The following is a 24,544-nucleotide window of genomic DNA, read 5'->3' on the forward strand; positions in this document are numbered from 1 at the left end:
AACAAATGATACTAATATTTAAGTATGATTGAAGATTTTTTTTAATTTTAAATCCATAAAACCAGCCAAAGATAACATATCTGTAGTGAGTGGTAAATAATTGTGCAATTTTCATTCTTAACATGTTAACTTCTTAGTACAAACAAAGAGTGTAATAATTTATTCAAATTCAGTAAAAAAGGATCTCTTGAGTTTGAATAGAAGCGAAGTAAGGTGAACAATTAAATTTAACTGACCGTATCTAATCTAATAACTGTGTTCAGGGGGCCTACCAACATAATTTAGAGTAAGACTATCGCAGACGAGGAAGCGAGATGGAGCTCTACGCGGCAAATAGCAGCGTCCCTTTCCCACAACGACAATAGTATATCTTTAAGAGTCGGTGGTAGACCCCCAATACATTAATTTATGAATACGTAATCGTGATTACTTGATTAACTTCAATGTTAAATGCTAATGTTGGTGCACTTTTTAATAACTTAATTAGATCTTATGGCTAAAAAGTTAGGTTTAGATTAAGGATTACATGATATTAATCGAGTAATTATTTTTTTTCCAGAAACAATAAAAAAGTTTGTGAGAAAATGTAAGCTTAAAAATTATCCTTTAAGTTTGTATCCTTATCAACTATGCATAGTTTTTCTACAAATATAACTATTTACTACGAATATACTTTAGTTCTATATAGGTAAGTACTATATTAATATCTAATGGCGCACTTAATACCTAAGGCATTCTCTATCAGCCAAGCGACTCCACCAAGAGGAGAAGCATATTTATAATTAGGAAAGATGGTTTGTGCAAAACCTTTCCGAAGTACGGCATGAATAAAATAGCTCAAACTACATTTTTGAATAAAAAGATGTCAAAAAAGCGCTTTAAGTCCTATAAATTCAATGTTTAGTGATTATTCACAAATAATAAATCCAATCAATTAACTAACTAATCAAAATCTACATCACACAAATAATCTGACATGATATATGAAAACAAATGATCGTTTAGAACGTGAACGAAATAGATAAACAAAAATCAATGTATGATAACATATCGAAAGGGTTTAATGAGAACGAAGCGAAACTAATAGTTCACCTTCCTGTGATAGTGATCTTTAATATAGTATGAGTGGGCGAAACAAGCACGGAAGCCAGGCCGCGCCCGCGGACGGCTCAGACTTCGAATCAATTTCTATTTTTATTTATTAACACTGTATTTACTTCCAAAGAACACGATATGCAGGTACTTGCCGATATTATTTGAAGGAGCTTCTGAAAAAGTTGTGTTTTTTGCCTTCTTCGGTTATAGAAGCGATGTAGGTTTTTGGGGTGTTCAGATTTCTTAGGCACTATGGGTTATCTTCTTTTTTTGCTACTTGGTTACTGAAAGAAATTAATAAGTATTGGTTACCAAATTTGTCCTCATTAAAGAAGCGAACTTTTCAAGCGGTATGCCAAATTCGATATGTCATGTCAAGAAGAATTTAATAACCATTAAAACCCTATTTAATTTGAACACCCACTCGTAAACGTATAAGAAGTTCACAGATTTATTCACGTAATTATTTTCACACAGACAAAAACTGGTCTCAAAGATTGTATCCTATATTGTGCGATACAAGTTTAATCCAAACTCCCTCTTAGTTAAAATTTGCAAAGCCACGCGGCAAAACAATAACACATCCCAGGGGTTTCGGACCGGAACATGTTACCCTAATCCCTTATAAGTGAAACTTGGTATTTGTTACGTCAGATCTTAGTTAATAATTCTAGAAACATCTTTAAACAGGATGTGGTTTGGGGAATGTATCCAAAAGGTTAGTGCGAACTATTCAACTATAGTCCCTCAAATATTCCGTTTAAATTTTCATTGGGACTTATGTAAGGAGGCTGTATTGGTGTGTTTACAAATGTACAAAATGGTTTGTGTTCATATAGTTAACGAATTCATTGAATATTACAGTCTTTCATTTACTGTTATTCGTCAAAAAGTTTTTCGGTCTCTTATTAAATCTTGCAAGTTGCATTTGATCCACTTTTCAGTTTCCAATTAGACTGAAATTTTGACAGCATGTAGACATTACATAACAATGCAATACTTATCATGCTTTCTATATGACATAGAGCTGAGCTGATGCTGGAGCTGGAAGGTGGCTTTGTAAGCACCATCAAGTTCATATTTATTTGAATTTTCTTTGATTTCAAAAAAGCAGCTAGTATCTTGTATTTAAAACAGTTTTTTATTTTAATATTATCTTGCGTCATAAGTATTTTAAGGTTCTAAAAAGTCCTAGTTTAAAACATTTCAACCGGTAACTAATCCAATAACTCCTAAATTAATTCTGAAAACATCAAGATTACCTTATTTTACCTTCGCTATAATCATAATCATGCAGTAAAAGAGCATAGTATTTTATTTTTGTGTACCATTTTACAAAATTAATGAATGTATTTTCCTAAAAGTTCCATACATTTCCTTTAATATCCAGAATCCTTTGAAACATTGACGTAATTGCAACTATCATACATGAACAGTTTTTGTACGGGCAACAACTTTTTACACAAAAGTTAAATTGGACACGAGCAGATGTTAATGGGAATGTACAGCCGGGCTCTGTTACTATAAAAATTGCAATTTAAACTTGGTGAAAAGCTTTTTATTTTCACGTTGACGTTCACTATGAGAATATTTATCTGCTTTGTGTTGTTATTGATCTCTTTATGAATGAATTGTATTATGAATGTAATGCTTTCGTATTTGATGAGAGTGTACGTATACTTTCAAACTTAATGAATGGAAATTCGAATTTTCATCACACTTGTAACTGTAAAAACACTTTTGATTTCAAAATTGTCGACCGTTGTTTTTGGACTCATATGCGTTTTATAATTGATAGTAACAAATCGACATTATTTTAGATTTTAGATGATCAATTGCCGTAATATCTTTGATTTGTATTTTATCTTTTATTTATATCTTTGATTTGTTAAACAAAAAATCGTGTATCTGAATCAATTTCTTTCCATTCAGTTGCTACTTAAGCACATATTAATCTTATAGTAAGCTCCTTAGTCCCTATAATCTTTATTTCCTGATAATCCTGTCTTATCTCGTCGCCTATTTATGTAGAGTGTTTCAAGGAATCGTAGGCATATAATTTAAGTATCTGCGCATAACGATTCCTGTTTGTAACATCAATCACTTGATTGGTTGAGTTCATTTCTGCACCATGTATCTTTGATCTAAGGAGGTACTAAAATGACTACTAGAAAGTAAATAACGTTGAGACATTTTTTTTTCTTTCAAAATTGAAAGAAGGAATGCAGCACATTAATCTGAAGTTCTCTGTTTCAAGCACTTTCGAATAGTTTTATAAAATAAAATTGGTTTCGTTTTTATTCCTAAATATAGTTAAGATCTGATTGCTTTTTTCTCGATTCGTTACTTAATTCTGTATTTATGATTAAAATTAGTATTGTTAGTTTTAATATTTTTGAACCGAGTGAAAGAAAAACGCACGGATTTTTTCACCGCTTTTGAGACGAACAACATTTGCTACGAGTTACTTTGTTTTTTTCAGTCATAGATCGTTATGTCTTAACAAATAATAATTAATACGTAAAACATAGAGAATACAACTAAAACCTCAAAGCACGCTCCAACACAATGAACTGACACACAAGTGATAGAAAGTTTTAGCATGTACCGAATTTTAAGGCGATTATACATTAAGTTGGATACGTTATACCGGCGCAAGTTGTGATTGCATCGCCGGTAAGTTTAAGCTACGTTCGCCGGATACCTTTTGTGTTTGCCGGTGTGCCTTTGTGGCCGCCTAGTGATACGTGCGTTTGCGTTACACTCACCCTGCACTGTACTGTACCTGCCGTACAAACTGAAAATTTGATGACGTTTTCGAGAGAGTCTATAGTGTTTTCAGGTGATGAGAGGAAAAGTTGGTGGTTTGCCGTTTTAGGGTGATTTTTTTTTGCATGTATTTGTTAGGGTTTGTTGTTTTAAGAAATAAAGAGTTTGATTAGATTTTTAATTTGTTGAAATTATGTTTTTAAATTACGTCACGATGACTTGGTTTGTTTGTATATTTTGATAACAAAATATTTGGGCATTTATTTTAGTTGTCTTACGAAATTTATTTAACAAAGGATATATTAAAGTGAATTGACCTATTTCCTTTAAATGCAAAAAGAGAAAACAGTCTTCATTATTCCATTAAATTTCAATCGTGGTCCACCTAAAACTGTTTGAGCTCCAAAATACAATTTGTCAGTATCAATATACTATAATATTTCAACCTGTATGCTGTTACTAATCACATTCCCCGCATCAGCATAAACAACGCGACGCGTGTAACTTATATCTTATCACATCAAATATTCTAAACTGACGACAAAATGCGCCGCTAAAGGCAAAAGCGATAATCTCCCGTCTCAGACCTGAGTTAGACACCTTCGCGAGACTAACGAAGTTCTTATAATCCGCCCCCCTCCGCTCCGCACCCCTCCGCGTGACTCCCCCGCAACCCCCTTGTAATCGAGTTATTGCCGGCATCTCATGTCTTACGAGTCCCCTTTTAATGACGTCTTAGGTTTTTGGAGACAATACAACGTGTCAAGGAAACTTATTTTTTTTAGCTCTCTCAAATATATTTCGTTAAAGTAAAAAAAGAGAGTTGACAGGACAGAAGTGGGTGTTATAAAAAACATTTAACAAACTTGGCATTTTAAACGAAAATAATTTATTATTATGCTACGATATAATGGTCACTTCGCACGATGATTCACATCAGACAATGTCTATCTTTATCACCCAATCAAAAAATTATATTCAAGTGTGCCTAACATAGCCCACTGCAGCTATAATTCCTATGATCCCATAAAATTATAATTTACAACATAGGCCGTATAAATGTCATCCCTAACTATAATCACTATGCAAGTAAAAAACAACCAAACGAATGCAATTTTACAGTATTTTTATCCGCAACTAATTAATGATGTCAAAAACTGTTGAATTAATGTGATTCGTGAAGTAATTGAATTTTCTCGGAGCTAAATTTTGTAAGAGTTGTAAAAAAATAGCCTGAAGATTGGTTATTAGAGTATTATTTATGCGATTTTACCGAGAACTCACCGGTGGCGAACGAAACGTAATCGCTGAGAAATTGAGCCAATCACTCGACTCGACCAATCGTCGCTCGCGTCATTTTATATTGTCAGTTAAACCGAATCTGTGGAAGATTTGCATGAATCAATTCAAGTCAAGAAAAATTTAGCAGATGTATGAAGTTTTGGTAATAAAAATTACGAACATGGCGCTACGTAAGCACTTTTTCGTTATTTCGTTTTTCTTGTTCATAAGCTATTACGTAGAATGCACTGAATGTTTACACTAAACTGGAAATTAAACCAGACCTTGAAAACCGATAACCATTTCCTAGAAATTATGTAGGCTTTGCAAACAGACAGAGGTAGGGGACAGGCTAATATGTACACAATGAAAAACAAGTATCGCCTGTTGCAATGAAACATGCGCTAAAGTGTAACTAATATTTCATTTGACGATGTCGTGACCAGGAATCACTGTAAAATCAACTACGATGCAATTTCTTTGTTTAATAACAATCAGCTGTTTGAGGAATGTGTTTTGCTAGTACTAATGAAAACCAAATTTATTTACTCGTCGTGCTGCGCTAGGGACGGTCCGAGTGTGATTGTGAGTGGATCCGTACGACGATTTTATAAGACTTGATATATTCAGAAGTACTTGTAGTAAAAAAATGACGATATTAATGTCCGTTGCAACCCTATGCCAATTCATCATCATCATCAGCCTTGTTAACACACAGCTCGTCAAAGATCTCCCTACATTTGATGCGCACTCCTTTCTCTTGCTCATCCAATCCATCAACTATTTGGCTTAAAAAAAAATCCAAATACATGTCATCATGCATGGATTAAATTTTTTGTATTTGTGTAGGTGTAAATAAGGTTACATTTAGACCGAGAAAATTAGCAGCTTTATACAAAGGCAAAACCAGTGTATACGTTTGTATGTAGGTACAATGATGAAGATTGATGTTGTTGATCGATATTGTCACTCTATAATGCGAGTCGTGCGTTACCTATACTACTATTACTCGAAATTGTTTGAACGTTGATAGACAAAAACTAACAAATAGGCTCCATTAGGATAATAAGTTTGTCTTCGATGATATTTTCGTACATGTCGATAACTAATACGTTAATAAATTAACGACGTATTCGTCAATTACTGTTGTAATATTTTAAGTATAATTTTTATCACTTTTTTAATGGGACAAGCACGCAACACATTCCCATTACTTCATCTCCTGTAAATCAGGATCAGCAATGATATAACTAACGAAAACCACTTAGCACTTAATCTCGCTGTGTCCCAGGAGAACGATTTATTGTCTTGGAACTCGCATCGAAATTAATCAGCAGCATTAAAAATGAAGGAAATGTGTTTTCTACTTCTCTCCACAGCAAGCAGGAGAAAAATTGCTTCTTGGCCTTTTGGCAGTTTAGGGCTGCCATCACCATTCAACGGTAAATTGTTGCAAGTGCCACACGGTGAAGAGCGTCGTCTTGTTTTCACGACTATAAGAGTCGTACTCCCAACATTTGGTCATGTACCCCTATTTTTTAAGTGAAAACTAATGAGATGTATGAAACTTAAAAAAAAACTTTTCAATCTTGCCTCCAGTAAAATCCTACATTGTAATATTAAAAAGTTAGCCGTCTCTTAAGTATACACTTAACAGTTGACGATAAAATAATTTTATTACGTACTTGTCTCACACAGCGACTCTACTTTCGTTATAAACCGATAGTTTTGCAGTTTCACTCGCGTAACCCAAATAATAAAAATCATTAGACATAATAAATAGGTTTCTAGATAAGACGACGTGTCGCCACTCCGTACTGACCGCTGTTCCTAATTACGTGACAAGGCAGTTGCACTCTATTGCCTTTTATATGTACGGAAGTTCAGTACTGTGGCACTCGTTGCATTCGTTTTATGAATGCAATGAAAAAGGTTAAACAGTGTTTTATTTTGTAGTGTTTTGCTTGATGGATGACAAAATATTTTGTTCATGTTTTTTTAATGTATAATAATTATTTAGAGCATGAATGAGCTCAGCAATTAGAATCATATATATTCGTACATATGAACAAAATGATTTTATTTAAAATATAAGTTTTTTGTAATTTTCAACACAAAAAATTGCTAAAACTAGCAGCAAAAACAAATGCATTCAGTTCAAACAAACCAAACTATGTTGAGAATTAAAGTAAATACAAAGGAAAAACGCGAAACTGAATTATTTATCGTTCTGTTACCAGAGTTCACCACTTTTTTTTTGGCTGCAAACATTTTTTTGTAGGTATATTTTTTTATTCTAAATTTAAAAGCCTGAAAGCACGATGCCAGCTGTCAGATGTTAGCAATAGCCTTTGTACACGTGATAAGTGAATTTTCCTGGCAAACAGCCCAGGAGGGCGGGCTAATGGCAGCAAGCACGCGACTCGCACTCACTGCTACAAAATGCAATTGGCCATCGAGTGCCCAACTTGTTTTTTGTCTTAATTTTATTTTATTTTTAGCCCCGAAGTGGTGGTCGCAGAGTCTTCATACAATACCATAAAAATTGGATTTAAGAAATGTATTTGTCAACAACAGGGAGATTCTTTTAATGAAATAATTTCGATGTCGTTTGGTAGTTAACATTATTGTCAATTTTGATTAATTTTTCTAAAATTTGGCAGTTTGTAGATTTCTTTATCATTAGTTTTTCAGCAAGATGGATATACAAATGTAATTATTCTTATTTTATTTTACCTGTTATCCATTGGAGATATTATTCCAAAAATAACAGTTGTACCAAAATACTTGAATTATCTTACTTATGCTGATGTACATTATAGGTACATTCATAATGGTCAGTTTATTTATGTTTGTCACCATAATTTAAATTGGTTGACAAGTAAAACTGCGACACCAAACATAATGGCATTCTACAGTCATGTTATAATTTATTTATTCAATTATCTTTATTATATGTCATGCAACTTGTTCAGCAAAATATTATAAAATAGTCGATTGATTGATAGCTTATAGTTTATAAAGTAACAAACAATTTGCAATATGTTATAAATATTTCTGAATTGCGGCCTCAGACATATTATTGATGAGTAATTTAGATTTTTTGTACAAATATCAATCAGTGCTGCAAATCTATTAAACATAATTTAGCGCTAACCTTCCAACCTGTATGAATATGTTTTTGCAAACAGGATTAAGGATACGTAATTAATAAATACACGTAAAAAGTGTTTGCCAGTTATTTTCTCTACGAAGTTCATTAATGTGTTAATACATTTTATTAGATCCTATAATGCGCAGCTGGTTATGGTTCACTAATTATTATAATTATGATCACACGTAACTTTATTATGGCGATGTTAAGAATGTAGTAAATTGATAACTAGAGTGATTATACATTTTAATGTTAAAACGTTTTTAAAATAATTTACTTTTTGAACGTATTTGTAATTATAACAAATAGGTTCACTTTTTTAATTAATTACAAAGATGAGTGCAAACAAATAACGCCTGTACATAATTTAATGATGAATGTATTCTATTGGACAAACTATCTAACTATTCCAGCAACATTAGGCGAACTAAACAAAACACTATCAACAATTAAACGTACAACATTCCACAACTTATGTATGCCATTGTTAGAGCAAAATTCAGAAATTAAATCAACATACTAGTTAGATGAATTTATGAACGCGTGCCTTTGAAATGGAGGTACAAAATTCAGTTATAATTTGTGTATTTCGGCGGCATTGCTCGGCGCAAGTACTACAAACAGAAGGGACAAACAAACCAGTATTGTGTGCACCAAAGAGTGGCTGATGTGGAGCCGGCATGGCACTCCAGCCCGCACTGCTTCATCTAAAACATATTTTGCTTGATATCATAGCTTCACGTACAAAATACTCGGCAGGAAACTGAATTTCAGGTGTGTTTATCAAACAATATATTAACTATGTTGGTACAGTATCAAGATTATTAACGTTTTTAATTAATTGTTATGATAGACGTCGTGAGTGAGATAAGTACCGCCTAGTTTATTGATTGAGCAAAAAATAAATCTATGTTGAGTGTTTTTCGTTTTATACACAGAACATTTATTATAAATCTAAATTGCTGATTGAATTCAAAATAAATTTAGCTTAATGCGTTTGTTGTTACCCGGTATGTTATGTTAAATGTTTGAATAAGTTAATAGTTCAATTAGTATGCATACAGCAAGATGTGCAAGGTGACTTACAGCTCTATCTAATAATGAAACATCAGTTACAGACATTTTTAATTGTATGTCAATCTCTCGATTCTGTTTAACAATGACAATGGCAGTATGACACATAAAGATGAATGTTGACGTACCTGAAACATAATAAGAATAACAAGAACTATAAACCTTTTATAAACGAATTAAAAAACTAATTAGATCGTTTGGAACCATCGGAATTAACGTATTATTACGTTTATTCGGAACAGATTCTGATATGGTGTTTTGATCACCGCGCGATCTTTTATTTTGGGAACCAAAATTTTGACGTTTACGACGGCTATCAATCATATGTTGTGTGGCGCCGAATCATCGTTATAAAACCGCATAGGCGGTTAGGTTATTGACTTAAACATTGGGTTTTTGGCACCGCAATTTATTCTAGCTTTGTCCGCCAATCATATTATAATCTAGTTATCACACGTCGTCAATCAGGTTTGTTTTAATCGTTGCTTGTTCTTGATAACGTGAATATAAATCTTGTGCTTAGTTCGATTTAATTATAGACAATGTTGTATTGAAATCTTAGGTTAGATGAGATGTGGATCTTACCTAAATGAGGAATAAGTAAGCGTAATAATAATAAGTAATAAGTAAGCTATAGCAATAAGTAGAAAATTTTAGGTTTTCAGGTACAAAGAAAAGTCAAATATTTAATTAGGTAACTTTAAAAAATAAATTTTTAGGGAAATCCTCATAAAACCTGTCTAGTTTCAGTTTTGTGTAGAATGCAAAAATATATGATACATAATGCAAAAACATAATACAGATTCATGAAATAGATCAATAGAGATACACAACACAAAACGCTATAAAAAAATAGGTGAAAAGTGTTGGAATTAGTGATTAGAAACGATTGAATGGTAACAGCGTCCAAGGCAAACCGTTTACGGGCATAATAATCATTAAAATGTGTTTCCATTTTATTCGGGCCCAAACTCGAACCTCAAAGATTATGATCTCTATCCTTTTATTAGGGTACCGTGGGATAAATGGTTTTCATCTAACACTTTTGTATTAAGCGCCAATATTTTTGAGTATTTCATTCCTCTTGTAACATTAATATAATTATACGTAACGTTGTTTTTTGTGAGAGCAAGAATTGTGTTAGAAAATTCTATATAGTCGGAAAGCACGAAAATCCGTAAACAGTTTTCATCTTTGAGTGTATTCGAAACATGAGTGTTTTCCAAATATTTTTGTTAAAAGTCTCTCTGGGCATTTTTTTATCAATTCCACAATATTTAAACAACTGCTAAAAGGACATTTTTGATATTTAAAGCAACCTAATAAATTTTGAATTTTACTTGTTGCTGATATGAAAAAACAGTGTTATTTAAATCCTTACATTTCTGCAAGATTATAATAATTCACGTATCATAAAAGTAGAAAGGATTCATGGAATGCATTTTCTATCGTTGTAATGACAAAATGATAGTGTGTTCAGATCCCTTAGCCACACGTAGTCATTGCAACGATGTTTTTGTCACGACTGACTGTAGTTGCGACTAGGGAGGTCTGTCTACGGTGGGAAAGGGAACATGCCAGCATTTAGCTAAGAAATAAATCTACTATTGACACCGGAGAACATAGCACTGTAGTAAATATAAGGGGCTCTTATGAAATAGTAATTAAATAAAATACTAAAGAACTAATGTGTCTGTAAATAAGTTGCATTGCTTCGAACAATATTGTTGATTGAAACTTTTTTTTACATTGACATGTGAAAGTCACGTCATCGAAAACGAATGTCATTCCCATACATTTCAAAATTCAATCAGTGTGTACGCATGTAAAGATGTGAATGGTGTTTGGAGCAATGTTTTTTTTGTTATGTGTGTATGTTCATTTTTTTGCCACAACAAAATACCAAATGCAAATTTTCATTATTCTTGAGGACGAGACAATAATTCAATGTCTATCCTTCAAATGTTTTATATTATAACTCTTATAAAAGTCCATGATTATAATTATTGAACAAAACATCGCACATTTGTACCGTCAGCTAATAAATTTACAAGCAGACTAATTGTATTAATTATGTATTATTATGATTGGCGCCGCTAGATAAATACTACTACATTGTTGATTTACGTTACGTGTGCGGCTATATTTCAAGTCTAGAAAATTCTGATAAGATCTGGAGTTGCAGGACAAATGAGTATCAATATAATAAATTTATAGATCGCTTAATCGTCTAATTTGGGTTTGATAATAGATACATTCGTGAAAGAAATCATAAATCCATTTTCCACTCCATGCATATGTACATTTAGCAAAGTTATTTGATTCAGAATTTTATTATATTTTAACAGTTGGTAAAACCTACGGAATCCTAAACACGTTTTAATCTAAACATGCTTGATTGTCTTTTTACAAAAAAACCCACTCGTATGCGGGGGAATGGAAAATAAACCAAGTAAATGTTTTTGTAACGTGTAATTTTGGTAAATAGCTATTCGATACGTATCAAATCATTTTACGAACAAAACATGGTAATATGTCTGGAAATTATTATGTATTAAATATGCTCATTCTGTTGTCTATTTCATGAATTGCATTTGATTATGTAAATTTGAGAGAATGGACATCAACGAAACGTTTCTATTAAAGTATCGTTGTTTATGTTTTGCTGTCAAATGTTAATAATTCAGTTCTGTTTCATTATAATTTCAAATTAATGTAACACTATACCGTGTTTTCTTCATAATAAATTTCTATTGAACTCTTTGAATACGTCATATATGTCCGCGAATATGACGATGATGAATATTTATTCCGGGATTTTTGTATGGTTTTTAAAGCAAACAAATAAAAGGAAATACAAACACCTCAGCTAGATCATAAAGACAACTTTTCCAAGAGCAAGAATTCCCTTTAGGCATTCGAATATTTTCCTTACATCAACATACGTTTAGTTAACAAAGTTTACAAACACGCACACGACATTAATTGCTTGCAATACGAATGTAAAAAGTGCACACATGTGAAGTGAAGGTGGCGTGCCGTGGTGCCGTGGGGGCAGGCCACTCCCACGGCAACGCCTGCTCATTTTAAATTGTAATTACAATTTATTATTGTCTCTGCCGCCTTCATCGCCCGACGCCATTTTATCGATTACGGTTATGTTTGAATGTTTCGAATACCGACTCGAGAATACTCGAGATAAGGTTTTCGTGCGAGATTCGATTGTTACGTAATTTCTGTTCGTATTGATTGGTTGTTTCTATATGTATAAAGGTTTCAGTGGATTTTATATTGATTTTAAACAGGTTTCGGGAAAGCCTGCTGTGCTTTAGATTTTTGGGTAGGCACCTGTCATCGTTTCAAATGCTGCCTACTAAAAATATCATTTTTTAGTAGGCTGCATAAATATAATAGTTTTGAATAAATTAAAATATTGAAAAAATATGTATCTCTGGGGTTTTGTGTTCTGAGGTCTGAGGTCTTGTGAAAGTTTAGTTTCATTAAAACGCCAGCAACGACGATGATGATATATCTTATTTAAACTGTGAAGATTTGAGCAGAATATACAATATATCTCATTCTGCATTTTTTTATTTCATAATTCAATAAATGTTTTTTTGTATTCTTGCCACACACAAATTATCGTCAACAATGTCTTGAACGATTACATTGTGATGTTGAGTTAAACAATCACGCATCAACCCCCAGACCTCTGTCACTAATAGAGACAAACTACTTCTGCCATACAATTATCTATCTTAAGGATGAGGATACACAGAGGTATTTGGAGAAATCAAATTAAATATTTATTTATAAATTTTATTGAACTTACGTAACATACATTTGAAAATTAAAAAATAATTTTTTATTGTGTTTAGTTTTTATTATAGTCAAATGAAGGTACATATTATGTAGTTTTTTGTTTAGCTAAATGGTTTTGTAAGGCAATTGTTGCAAAAAGCTCTCCTATTTTCATTTATTACCAACTTCCACTTGAACTATAGGATTAATAAGAAGTCGTTAAAGGTACTTCATACGAATGTCAGCACCATGTAATGGTAAAGTTAATAGCTTACAATAATTTAGGAGAAATAGGTAGGTACGCATACTTATTTAATGTAAGATTGTATCATATACTATCGTAATATACATTCTTTAATAAATAAATCATTAAAACAGCTAGATAATTATTAAACTAGGAAAATTAAAAAGAAATAAAAAAATGTTGACCTTTTACAGAAATTTCATAAAAAACGAGTAGATTCTCGTTATTTAAAAAGTAAATAAAACAAACAATTCAATTAGAAATAAAAGAAGTTGGAACAAATATAAAAAAAATCCTTTCATTGAATGTTTACGAGAGTTTTTTACTATTTCTACGTTTGTTTTTGCTAATTAAGCTCGTTTATATCCCGATCTTGGAATAAAAGGCAGGTTATATTTCTATATTGTTTCTTGTTGCTTAGTTAAGACTGTTTAGAAAAAAAGAACATGAAACTATTGAGCGTTAAAAACCCGGTTACTTTGAATCAGACTTGCGATACTAAGAGTACCTACTGTAAAAATACGTCAAAGAAAACCAAATTTATAACCTTAACAACTTTGCTTAACTGCGCTCATAATATTTTTGTATTTTTGGTACAGCGGCAATAATAAAATACTACACCTCTGAAAATTTCAACCGTTTACCTCTAACGGTTTATGAGATACAGCCTGGGAACTGACATACGGAAAGATTGCGGTTCCCGTTTTTACCCTTCGGGTGCGAAATGTTAAAAACGAAATGTTACTTGTTATTTCTGAGGCAAAACAGCCTCAGCAGCCAAGCACACAACACATTTCGGCAGTTGCTAACGTAATTTGAAAAATGTATGGAAATGACATTTCGTTTCATTATTTCATATCAGTTTCATACATTCGAACATTTTCCATCAACGCTAACGACTGTCGAAATGTCACTTGGCTAAGGGGCAGGTGTGGTATTAAAAACGTTTACACCTCACATTATTATGCATAGCGTTATATATTACTAGACTTATCATATTTGAAACTATAAAACGTATAGGTTATTAATCCATATTTGTTAGAATTATGAGTTCATACACTTGTACACTAAGGTCTACAAATTGTTAATTTATTATTATGAAATATGATTCTTCTGTAAAACAGGATTACGTAATAAAAATGCGGGAAGTAATTGAACTGTCCTCGCGTTGCTTATAGCTTTAATTTGATCCGTAAATAGAGTCAGCGCGGGCTGGCGCTACATCTTAAAGTAACATTTTTGCTATAACTTATTTGACAAAAAAAATGTTCAGTTCGTTAGCAGGTTCCTAGAAAATATTGGATACGTATTTTTTCTTTTATTTCGCAAACAAATAAAAGGGATAGAGTGTATTAAGATCTTGAGTGACGTCACTTGATAGTACATTATTGTGTTGTTTTTTGTAATGTTCTTATCCCCCACTATCATACTTAAGCTCTTGTTATCTTCCTTACTTTTTAATGATGTTCTAAAATGAAAAATACGTAAGTAGTCAATATTTTTTGGAAATCTATCTGATGGACTAAACAACTGATGTCTATTATTAGATTTAGTCTAAACCCTATTGTGGAAGCGTGACACACTACACAGCGAATAGCGTTGTCTCTTTTTCACAAAACAATAATATTACTTCAAAAGGTGTTGGTAGGGTCTGGTGTGCCCCATAACTAATTCCAATTGGATTTATAAACGACCAGAGGTCGGGCTTAAAAGCAAAGTGAGTTCATCTAGTTGCCTTTCTTAATGCGAATTTGTGCGACTTGAAGACGATGCGATGCCGATGGTTGGAGATGTCGGCTCTCGTTAATACTCTGTTGAGATTTAATTCCTTAGTACAACTTATATTCCGGGCTTTAGTTTGCAACGTGTTGGGTTTGTATTGGTTCAGATTGGTTGACCGTCTTTTGTTGTAAGTTTGGAATGTGATTTGACTTAGGTTTTATACTTGCCTTGTTACAGTTTATTAAGAACTATGTATTTATTAATCATATGCTTGTATTGAAAAAATAAGTTTATGTAATTATTACACCTGTATATATTAACATTAGATTTGACTAATAATTAATTAATTTTGTTTCAAGATACGAATAGTATCTAGATTTGTTTTAAGTGAGTTACAGAATGCTTTAATTTTTCACTTTACCAGGGTTTGGATAATTATATTTTTCATCTCACAGTGAAACCTCATCTCTTAAAACCAAAAAAATAACTTGAAGTTAATAGAGACAGAACCAATGCATTTATTACCTCTTCAAAGACTCCATAATACTGACTTATGTTTCTCATTCAAATTAAAATTCAGTACAATGTTAAGTCAAAAGAAATAACCCAACTTGTAATCAGATTTTTATGGGCTCTTAGTGGTACGAAAATAAGTCTTTGAAAGGGAAATAAGTATTTCAAATTCAGATGTAATGCAAATTGCCACAGCCTCCCCTTGAGAAAGGGTTAAGATGTTTTCATAACGGAGTGTCGCAGTCGTTAGGCAATCGCCTTTCCACTGCCCTTATAATTGAAATGAATAAAGATTACAAGTGTTCGTTGACATTTCGCGAACAATTTTAGAGTTAGTACCAAGTGAGTTGTGTAAAATGTTAATAGGAACCTTTACAGGAATGTCGCCTTCATCGATGGATATCCGAATGTGTGTATAGTTGTAAAACGTCATTTGTCACATACAGTTTATAAGTAAGTGCATTCTAAACGTTACTAGTTTCTTAAAAAGCAGTTCATGATTTACTCGGTCGGATACTAATCGGACGATTTCAATAAATACGTATGAGAAAATTGTTTCTAAGATTACGCGACACGAAATCCATCAAAGACACAAATGTTATATGCATAATACTTGAAGATGACGTCTTGAATGAATGTTTGAAGACAAAAAATATTAAATTAAAGATTTTATGCATTTAAATTCCATTCGCCAAATCCCAATTTTCCCGCATACACTAATGTCAGAATGTATTACATTAAATACTGGACTTGAGGTTAGTAAAGCGTTAAGTATTCAAAGCAATTTCCATCTTCCACCACATCTCTGTACATCCCTTTCGGAAAATAAACTTGATGACCATAAATTTACACGTAACATATACTTCCTCAATATTTTGATAACCTGAAGTTTCCACACTTTAATTAAAAGCATACAGAACACGAGCAATAATATAAAGCTGGTTTTACACCCTCGCATCGCGAACAAGACAATAAACACGGTCGTACATCACGCAACAACATAGCTCAAAGTTATTTAATTATCGTAAGGAAAAACTAATCCGTGGCGCTTCAGAGAGCGAAAATTGCGCTCCGCGTCCGCTCAGGCAGGTGCGTGTGTCGCTGCGTACACATACAGGGTGTTCGTTAAACTGGTTCACATGAGACAAATATTAGGTTTCTAAGATGGTGCTTTTAAATTTTCTAGCAATTTGTATGGGTAAAAAGTGTATGTTGATCTCCGACAAGTAGTATGTTTTAATCAATGTAGAACAAAATAAGGTCATATTTAATTGTGGCTCTCCGCAAAAAAATGGCTAGGAAAAGTCAATCAGACACAATAGTAGCAATATTAAACACAAAATAAGGTAAGGCATAGAATACAATTTCCTAAACCGATAACCGATACTAGTATTAATCTTACAATATAAAGTACTCAAATTAATCATTTTCTAAATTATTCACAAGAGCCTAAAAGAAACGTAAACCACAATAGCTATCTAACAACATAAAATACGTAAAACAATAATTAAAATTAATTCAACCTGTATCTCGCCATACTTCAATAGAGACTAGAAGCGTCGTGGAGCTGTCTAGTGCGACAATATTTATGCGCGCGATATTAACTGCGCTACACAGTATTAAATGGAAACGTTTCTCAACTTACAACGTGAACGTCTAATTATATTATTATATGCCGTGACACTGATCTATTTACTTTTAATGAATCACCTCTGACTTTTCGTAGGCATTCCTCGTATTGTTAAGGATGTAGTGCGTGCTTTGGTGACTACTAATTATTTAGGAGTTTTAAAACTGAGGCAATAAAAATTGTTTATAGATAATTAAATTCTGTCATTTAGTATTTTGTTTTGGAGAGGAAGGTATGCTGAAAGAAACGTCGTGTTCACGATCGTAAATTTCTAATCTCACATCTAATTGAGTTACGTAGGCCCATAATAATGGTAAGTTCCTGCATCTTAGGTCAGTTCTAGTTTACATTTTTGCTTACCACAATTCTTATATCTAGCGAAGTCGGTGTACATGTCGTGGCAATTTTTGGCAGGTGTACTGCATTTGCAGTATCATCACATCGTATAAGTTGCAATAATAATAACAGACACAAAATTGATAATTTCTTAGATTCATGATTTGTGATTGTAGTCGAGGAATAATTACAGATTAATTTGAGGATATAAGTTCAACCGAGCAATATTGTTGTATATAAGTTTCTAAGATAGAAATAGAAGTCTGAAATCACAGTTGAACCTTGGACAGGTAACTTACTGTCCTTGTATATAAAGTTTGTCTTATCTAGTAAGATAAAACTATTCTTCTATCAAAGCTAAATTGGTTTGTGTATGTAAATGTAAAAATTCAAAACCATGTACGCGTTTTTCTTTATTCATTTTTAAACAGCAATTAGGAATCTCCTTACTACGCTGCATAGCGAGTAGACTCGACTGCCTGTATATGAATCGCTGCTGACTTTCCACTTCGGTGATAGGCCTGCGGTGGTAGTTTTGTACAAGTGGTTATCTTAGGTTAAGATTGTTTTGTATTATAATAGATGTGCCTACTAACATAGTTTTTAAGTAAATTGTTACTAACAAAATGAGTCTTGTTACTTAAATAAATAAATTTATTATGTTGTATTAAATAATCCGAATCCAACCAGGACTATACCAAAGTTTTGTCTCAATGTAAACATAGGTAGCCACATAATAGAACAGTACATTTTATTTAGCCCACGAATGTAGTACAGAAAAATATCTCTCTCTAAATAAATAAAATGACTTTAATTAAAATTATATTGACTCTATTATCTCGCTATTACGTTCATTCTGCTTCGTTCAATAGTGTCAGTGTCATAAGCTTATCACTATTATTATGTTGGTATTAACATAATTACCAGCTGTAATGTGGTGCCACAATTACGTCATGTGCGTTGAGAAGTTTTGTGAACTTTTATTAATTTTAGTGATCTAATAACTATTATTTTTACTGTGCAATGTTTCAGGACCCTAGAGGAAAACCATTGGCACCAAGGTCGGCCGGGGCGATGGTGGCGTAATGATCTATTTTAAAATGTGGGACGTATGTGGAAATAAATGGCAAAGTATAGAAAAGGTTTACAAAAAGAAGTGATGTCTTTGCTGAGAAAGAGGATCGCACATAATCTATACAAGACAATGAGCAGATAATTTTATAAAAGATAACAATGTTTTTATTTTCTTTTCAGAGTTTTTTTTAAGTAACCGTTCTGCTTTACCGTAATTGTTTAAAAAATATTAATTCTGTAACGAAAGCTAGTAACAATACCTCTTTTATGGTACAAAAACTAGACTGAAGTTTTTGTGTGTAAAACATAGAAACAGTTATCGAGTGATATTTACCTTTACGAAGATTATCACAATATTTTTACTGAAGTAATATTTCCTTTTTTCCTTGTAATTCCATTCGAATAAATACCATAAAGTCATTGAAAGCATCGTTTAAAAAGAAAAAAGACCTTATTAAAACTCCTTGTTACAATATGTGTAGGTACATTCTATTCCGTAAACGAATATTTTTGCGATCGTTTATTACATTCGGACCATATTTCTATTACCTCTTTGAAATGTAAATGTATTTTCGAGTGTAACCAACCAAAAAAGATGATTTCGTAAATATTTTTCCGAATAACTGGAAGGGGCCCCGATTGCATGATGTCCGAAATCGAAATCGGTAAGGGAGCATGGTCCTGCCACCCTGGGGGCAAATATAAAAATCATTCATATGGACAAAATAAAATTGCATCCCAAATAACCCGGTGTTCATCGGCCGAAAATCTATTAGCAATAAATATGAACTTTTCCGATTTCACAGGATTTAAAATGGCGTTTGGAGAGTGAGCTGTAATATAAAATCGGGGAGTTCTTACGACTTTTCATGTTTATGGCGACGTTGTTCAATTGCTTCTGTTCTATTGGTTAATTATGGTGTAATTTTAGTTGATATGTGTTATGGCGAAACTTTAAACTTTATAAAGTAGATTGCGTTGTAAGTTTTTGAAGTTATGTCTTAATTGTTGTTAAAGGTTATTTCTTCATTTCACGTCAATTTGAGTTTGATTTTCAGGTTTCATAACTCATTTTAGGATATTTTTTATTTGCATTTTATGGAAGGTATCAAAACAATTAAAATACTTACAGTTTTAATCGATACTTTATAGTTCATGATCTGCTCATGGATAGATTTTCTGTTGCTTGTCGTGTGATCATTAAGTGACTGTCTTTAATTTTAGACTTTTCTGTGGTGGGGTTACGGGGTAGGGTATGTATAAAACAAAACACAAACTGATAATTTTCCCTTTTAATCTTGATATTTTCATCTACGATACAAGGCACACACACAATTTTAAGTAAATTAATAATAATTATAATAGAAATAATAAATAGTTACACTTGCTTTCAGAATTGCATACTATTACCGAAATAGAAAATAGGTACATTGAGAAGCCTCAACATCTAATTGACAAAGAAAAAAAAACTATTTCTAACGACAATACTGGGTTCGAACCCGGAGCGGGTGCGTTCACAACTAATCCCTTCCACATCAGTACTGTCATTCTACTGTAATCAAATGAAAATAACTGATACAAAAGTACCACATTCACGCCCTTTACACAATCACACATGTTCAGCTAAACATTTATAGTAACAACTAAGTTTAATTCATTACTTCGCATTATCCGTAGCAGATAATATGTAATTAATTGTATGTAAGCGATCGTTTGCATCGGCGCTTCACTATTCACCGTTCCCATTTACATTCCCGATCACCAAAAGGCATTCGGAACGTTCCAACAGCCAATGATACAAACTGGTGTCTCAACTAGTTCTAGTTGACCAATAGCCAAGCGCCAATATTACGCCCGATACAATCTCTAAAATCTTACTTTAAGCTATTTAAGACATCCAAAGTCTCGTAAACTAAGCATCAATATAAATAACACTATCATTTTATACTTTATGTATAATGTTAAACTACCGAACTTATTGTTAGGATAACTACCCATATACATCGACTCTGCGGTATGGATATGAGATATAGCGATTACAATTATTTATACATCGTCTAGTTTATGAAATTCGAAATAAAACGCTTAGGTTATATATTGTACGCAAAAAACTGTCTCTTCTGTATTCAGTCAATAAATTTGAATTGTAAAAATGTAACCACTAACTTAACGTATCTATCGTACACTTTTATGATTTATGAAATACACTAGTATCAGTTAAATCTAATCATTGCACTAAAATTGAATAAATTACATGATAGTGAAGATCACAATTATTTGCTATCGAACGTAAAACACGAGGGGTGACGAAACGTGTACCTACTTATAAGCAGTTTTACTGACGACATTCAACTGTTACCAAACAAACATCATAGGAACTGAAATACCTATCGTTTACAGAAATTGTGAAAACATTTGCATATTTTTAGAAAAAATCTTCAAAAGCAGTCTTAGATCAATTCCAACATATGTCTCAATCGATCGAACATTTGAATATAAGGTCAAAAGTATTGATATGTATGTAGGTACAAACTAATTTGAAATTAAATCCTGATTTATATAAGCAAATAACGATGGATACTTAATATATAAATATGGCATTTAACGATAAGTTAAAGGTACTCTTCATAAAAGATTAAAATATTGACGAATAAATTACTCGGATCGTCGATAAAACCGTACTGACTTAACACTAATAATAATTATAAAGGGATATTTACAAATTTTACTATGGAAGAAGAGTTCATGAGATTTCGCATTAACACCACGAAACCTACATCTTACTTCGAATCAATAACAATATTTACAAATTAATCTCATTCACGAGAAGTAGTTACAGCTTCACTGAGATCGTTTATGTCGAAGACTTTACTTGAATAAACAATCAGATGAACAGTTTCATGGGTTTCTAACATATTTTTGGAAGTGTTTTTCTTTGTATTCTGCTGAGAATTATATATCGAACGCACTGAAGTTTAATACCACTGATAAGTTCATTCACCAATCTCGAATCTTTGGATTTTATTTTTCCCTAAACTCGGGTTTGACGCTGATCATCGGTTTTCTCGATTCGTCGATTTCTTTGTCGTATTCTTGGTTGTCGGGGTATTCGATAGCCCCGGAGGTTGTCAGCTAAGTGGCTGAGCTGAACAGCACCGAGTTCTTGTAGTAGCCGGCGCGGTCCGACAGCGGGCTCTTCACGTCGCGCTCCATGGCTTGCTGGCGCGACTTGCGCTCCATCTCCAACTCTTGCGCCAGGGATTCTGATGGCAAAGGAAAAACTCAATTAAAATTAACCATATACTAATAACTTTAACAAAGTATACTCATGTATACGAGCATTACAAAACACAAAGGCACTACTCGAGTAAGGGGGACGAATGTTAGTTAACAAAATTTGGTGTAGATGAATACATATGTAGCTGCGCGTGTGTCGCACCGTAAAATGTCATTAGTGTTTCGGGGAAAGCCAACTCACATCAAACGGACTTCACATCCGTATGGCACATTCTAATTTAATTTTCGATATTCCCTTTGTTAAAAACGTAGCACTCACGTTCAGCGAGTGTTATTAAATTGCTCGCACAAGGGTTATTCATATGCCAGTACTGATCGAGGATGTGTGTTCATCCAAAATGTAAGGTTTGAATGATAAAAATCAAACTTTAGTTTTTTGTTAAGGTTAAGGTTTGTTACCTAGTTATGAATCAATTATATTTATTACTATTGATAGAAAATGATTTTAAAGAAAGTCCTTAAAAGAACCATTGAATGGAACTCTTCTTGTCGCAGCAAACACAACATAACTAATGAAAACCTTAGACCTTAATTAGTATGCAAACCAGTTTTTTCATAAAGAGAGCTCTGATTAAAAGGAAAAACTATGATTAAAGCAAGGAATAATAAATAATTCTGTAAACAGGTTGATAAAAAGCAGGCATGTAACTAGAAGGAAGAATTTCTCAAGGAGACGCGACGCTGTAGCGAGACGTCGCAACAAATTAAGGCGTAAAAAATGAAACACGTCTGAAGCACAGGACATCCTCTAATAAGATTCCACGAAAATTGACAAAGTTCGTGAAGAGGCAAAGAGTAGGTGAGGTAAGGCAATTGTCTCCCAAAACGTCGACGTTTTACGAAATATGCTTATTCAATTTCATGCAACGCTTGCCGCCTCCTGCAATTTACGAGATATAAAAGATATAAACGGAATCGCGTTTTTTGCTTACTTTGATGGAGCATTTTCTCAACGGGGAATTCAATTTCTCTTCCCGACATTCGTTTACAATTTATGCTGTGAGTCCCCAATTTATAACCTACACCAATTTTCTTACTTCCCAAAAATTACTTCTCCATTGCAAAACAAAACGATCGAAATTTAAATTATTTGTCACATTTGAGAATCAACGAAACTATTTAAGCGCATTTGTCAGTTGGAAAAACTCGATTATGATCCGATTTGTTTCAGTGTTGTCTTGCCGGAGGGCATCACACTCGCAAGTGTCACCATCGAGGGTTGTGCCGAAACAGAAACCTATTATCTCGGGCGAGATTATACGCCTAGGGCGTCACAATTAAATATTATACACTTAAAAGCTTCGGCCTTTGCCGTTTCACTTCGCTGCCACCCCTAAATGTCCCATTAGGTCTGTTTGAATACGTAATATTTTTGCATTTGCCGCTTCTAAAACAGAATTGCCGGTTCCTTTGAGTGCTATAATCTATTTGTTCTTTGAAACAACTGTAATGGTTGAGCGCTTAGCTTAATAAAAGTTATCCTTTAATGTTTGTTTTTCCTTTCTTTTATCTTAAAATGTTCGAATTATAAACGACGACGTTAAATTTGTAGGCAGTTGGCAATTGTGGAAAATAAAATGTTTTAGAATCCAATCAACAATTTACAATGACATTAACTTTCACGGAGTGTTGTTGTTAGACAAAAACTTGTCGAAGAAACAGTTCTTATTTCGTTTTGATCGAATAGTCAAGAAATGACAAAAAGGGACTTCACAAGTCGAAGTGAACCGGTTTATTTAAAAAGTAATAGAAATAAAATAATCATGAACACCGATCGTAAATAGTTTTTCTGTTTGTATCAATTGTAAGTGAAGCAATAAACTTTATGTAGAACGGTTTCACTTACGAATTTATTTTATTGGTTGTCTAGACGAATTAAACGACATTTTTGCCGCTTGTAAAAATATTATATAACAAAAACTAATTATTATCAGAATTATTATTTATAAAGTAATTTGTCGCACATTTTATACCGCAATGTTCTCATTTGTTGAAGTTTCCATGGACATTTTGAGCGTGAAATAATTAAAATTCGCTATCTAGCAGAATGAATCTTGGCGATTGCAGATTTCTTGTTCAGTCACAGATCGTTAGTTTAATGCTAACAATCATTTCATTGAACAGTATAAAAAATAACAGTTTGACACACAAAGTCAGTGACTTGACTTAGCAATAAATCGATTCCATTTTAAAAAGCAATAAATTGTTTGGTGTTTTTGATATATTTTTTTGGTTTATTTTGACTTAGACACTTTATCTATTGCGTAATTAAGTAAACAACGTAAAACGAGTAATTATTTTTAAGCCTCTTGTTTTGTCATCTAATATCTCTGTACAAATAATAGAAAGTACATCTGCTCATTATTTTTAACAATTTTTAACGCAATCGACACCTCGGCCCGTTGTTATAGAAATTAATTACTGGCGTAAAAATACTGAGAAAAAAGTGAGTTGATTAATTCTTCGTTGGAAATTTGAGAAGGTTGTGAACAAAGGGTCGGTTTAAACGGATGATTGTGAAGGGAACTACAGCTGAGCAACACCCGACAACGGA

At 32.8% G+C, this 24,544-nt stretch overlaps 1 protein-coding gene across 5 annotated transcripts in view; it reads right to left on the reverse strand.

The window, feature by feature from the left end:
• Positions 1-19,970: 19,970 nt before the first annotated feature.
• LOC113497120 (dachshund homolog 2) overlaps positions 19,971-24,544 on the reverse strand; it is a 128,619-nt gene continuing 124,045 nt past the window's right edge. For all 5 annotated transcript variants that reach the window (XM_026876510.1, XM_026876509.1, XM_026876508.1 and 2 more), the window contains one exon: positions 19,971-21,956. In XM_026876510.1, coding sequence (XP_026732311.1) covers positions 21,826-21,956 — 131 coding nt within the window. In that variant the 3' untranslated portion in view covers positions 19,971-21,825. The remainder of the gene's footprint in view (positions 21,957-24,544) is intronic.

Source organism: Trichoplusia ni, chromosome 9, assembly GCF_003590095.1.
Source record: "Trichoplusia ni isolate ovarian cell line Hi5 chromosome 9, tn1, whole genome shotgun sequence".
Lineage (NCBI taxonomy): Eukaryota > Metazoa > Arthropoda > Insecta > Lepidoptera > Noctuidae > Trichoplusia > Trichoplusia ni.